This window comes from Cariama cristata, unplaced genomic scaffold, assembly GCF_000690535.1.
Source record: "Cariama cristata isolate BGI_N322 unplaced genomic scaffold, ASM69053v1 scaffold12176, whole genome shotgun sequence".
NCBI classification, from domain to species: domain Eukaryota; kingdom Metazoa; phylum Chordata; class Aves; order Cariamiformes; family Cariamidae; genus Cariama; species Cariama cristata.
In genome coordinates, this window is record NW_009622705.1 from 1 (window position 1) to 1,095 (window position 1,095).

The 1,095-nt window shown below is 53.4% G+C and overlaps 1 protein-coding gene across 1 annotated transcript in view; it reads right to left on the bottom strand.

The window, feature by feature from the left end:
• Window positions 1-602: 602 nt before the first annotated feature.
• Window positions 603-1,095, bottom strand: part of LOC104163430 (protein-arginine deiminase type-1-like) — a 7,668-nt gene continuing 7,175 nt past the window's right edge. Inside the window, 2 exon segments of the mRNA XM_009702437.1 lie at window positions 603-758; window positions 845-952. Of these exon segments, the coding sequence (XP_009700739.1) occupies window positions 603-758; window positions 845-952 (264 nt within the window).

Sequence of the window (1,095 nt, forward strand, 5' to 3'; positions counted from 1 at the left end):
AGGGATAATTACAGTCCTGGCCAGGCTTGGAAAATGCCATTTAGCCACCACCATAACCGAAGCAAGCCCCTCGGCTTGGAGCGGGGTTGGGGCCAGAGCATCCCGTCTGTTATCCCAGATCAGACCCCATCTGGATTCTTCCCCGTTGTTATTTCTCTGGGAAAATAACCTCCTTTGTGGAGGATTTTGCAGGGCGCTGTTGTTCCTGCAGGGCTGCCTAGCACTGCTTGCCCAGAGCAAAACAATTTCTAGTTATTCAGGATTTTACCCTTTCCTAGATTCCCCTGTTTTTCCCTTTAATAGGGGAGGGGGAAAAAAAAAAAAAAAAGCCCAAATGCTTACAGCGTTGTAGGATCAGAGCAAAAGCACCAGTGGTTTGTGAGGGGGTAAAAATCAGAGTGGTGGCAGGATTTTGTAAGGGGCAAAGGAATAACGACACAGTTTGTACATTAAACCTGGGATTTGATAGGAATTGGCTGCAAATGTCCATTTTGATGGGAATTGTCCCCAAATTTCCACTCTGAAGGGTGAAACCCTTTCTCATGCAAGGATTTTGGGTGCTTCCCCACATCGCGGAGGGAGGGCTCGAGCCCCTCCACATCTCACCAAGGCAGGGGGCTGCCGATCAGGATCCGGCCCAGGGGATACTCCTTCCCTCGCACCGTCACCGGTGGGCTGACATCCAGGTTGCCGAAGGAGTCGAGGCTGGAGACGCCTTTCCCGGGAGGCTCACGGGTCACATAGCCAAAATCGGGGCCCTAGGGAAGAGGGGAGCGGTGACAGGGACTCTCCGGGTGGGGGATTTTGGTGGGGAGAAAGGGGGGTTGGCAACGCAACAACGCACCAGGATCTTTTTAAAAGCAAAATCCTTCAAGCCTCTGTTCCTGGGCGAGTCAAAGACAACAGGGAAGGTCTTGTGTGGCGCTTCCACGTAGCCGAACTCCAGTTCGTCCTGTTATGGGAAGAAGAGGAGGTGGAGGAGGAAGAGGAGGCGGAAGAAGGCTCCTGGCAGGGTGATAGACATCTCCACGAGGCGTGTGGTGAGGGTGGAGCAGGAAGTGGGGCAAACCTGGCAAAGCCTGGCTGTTGCCCTTA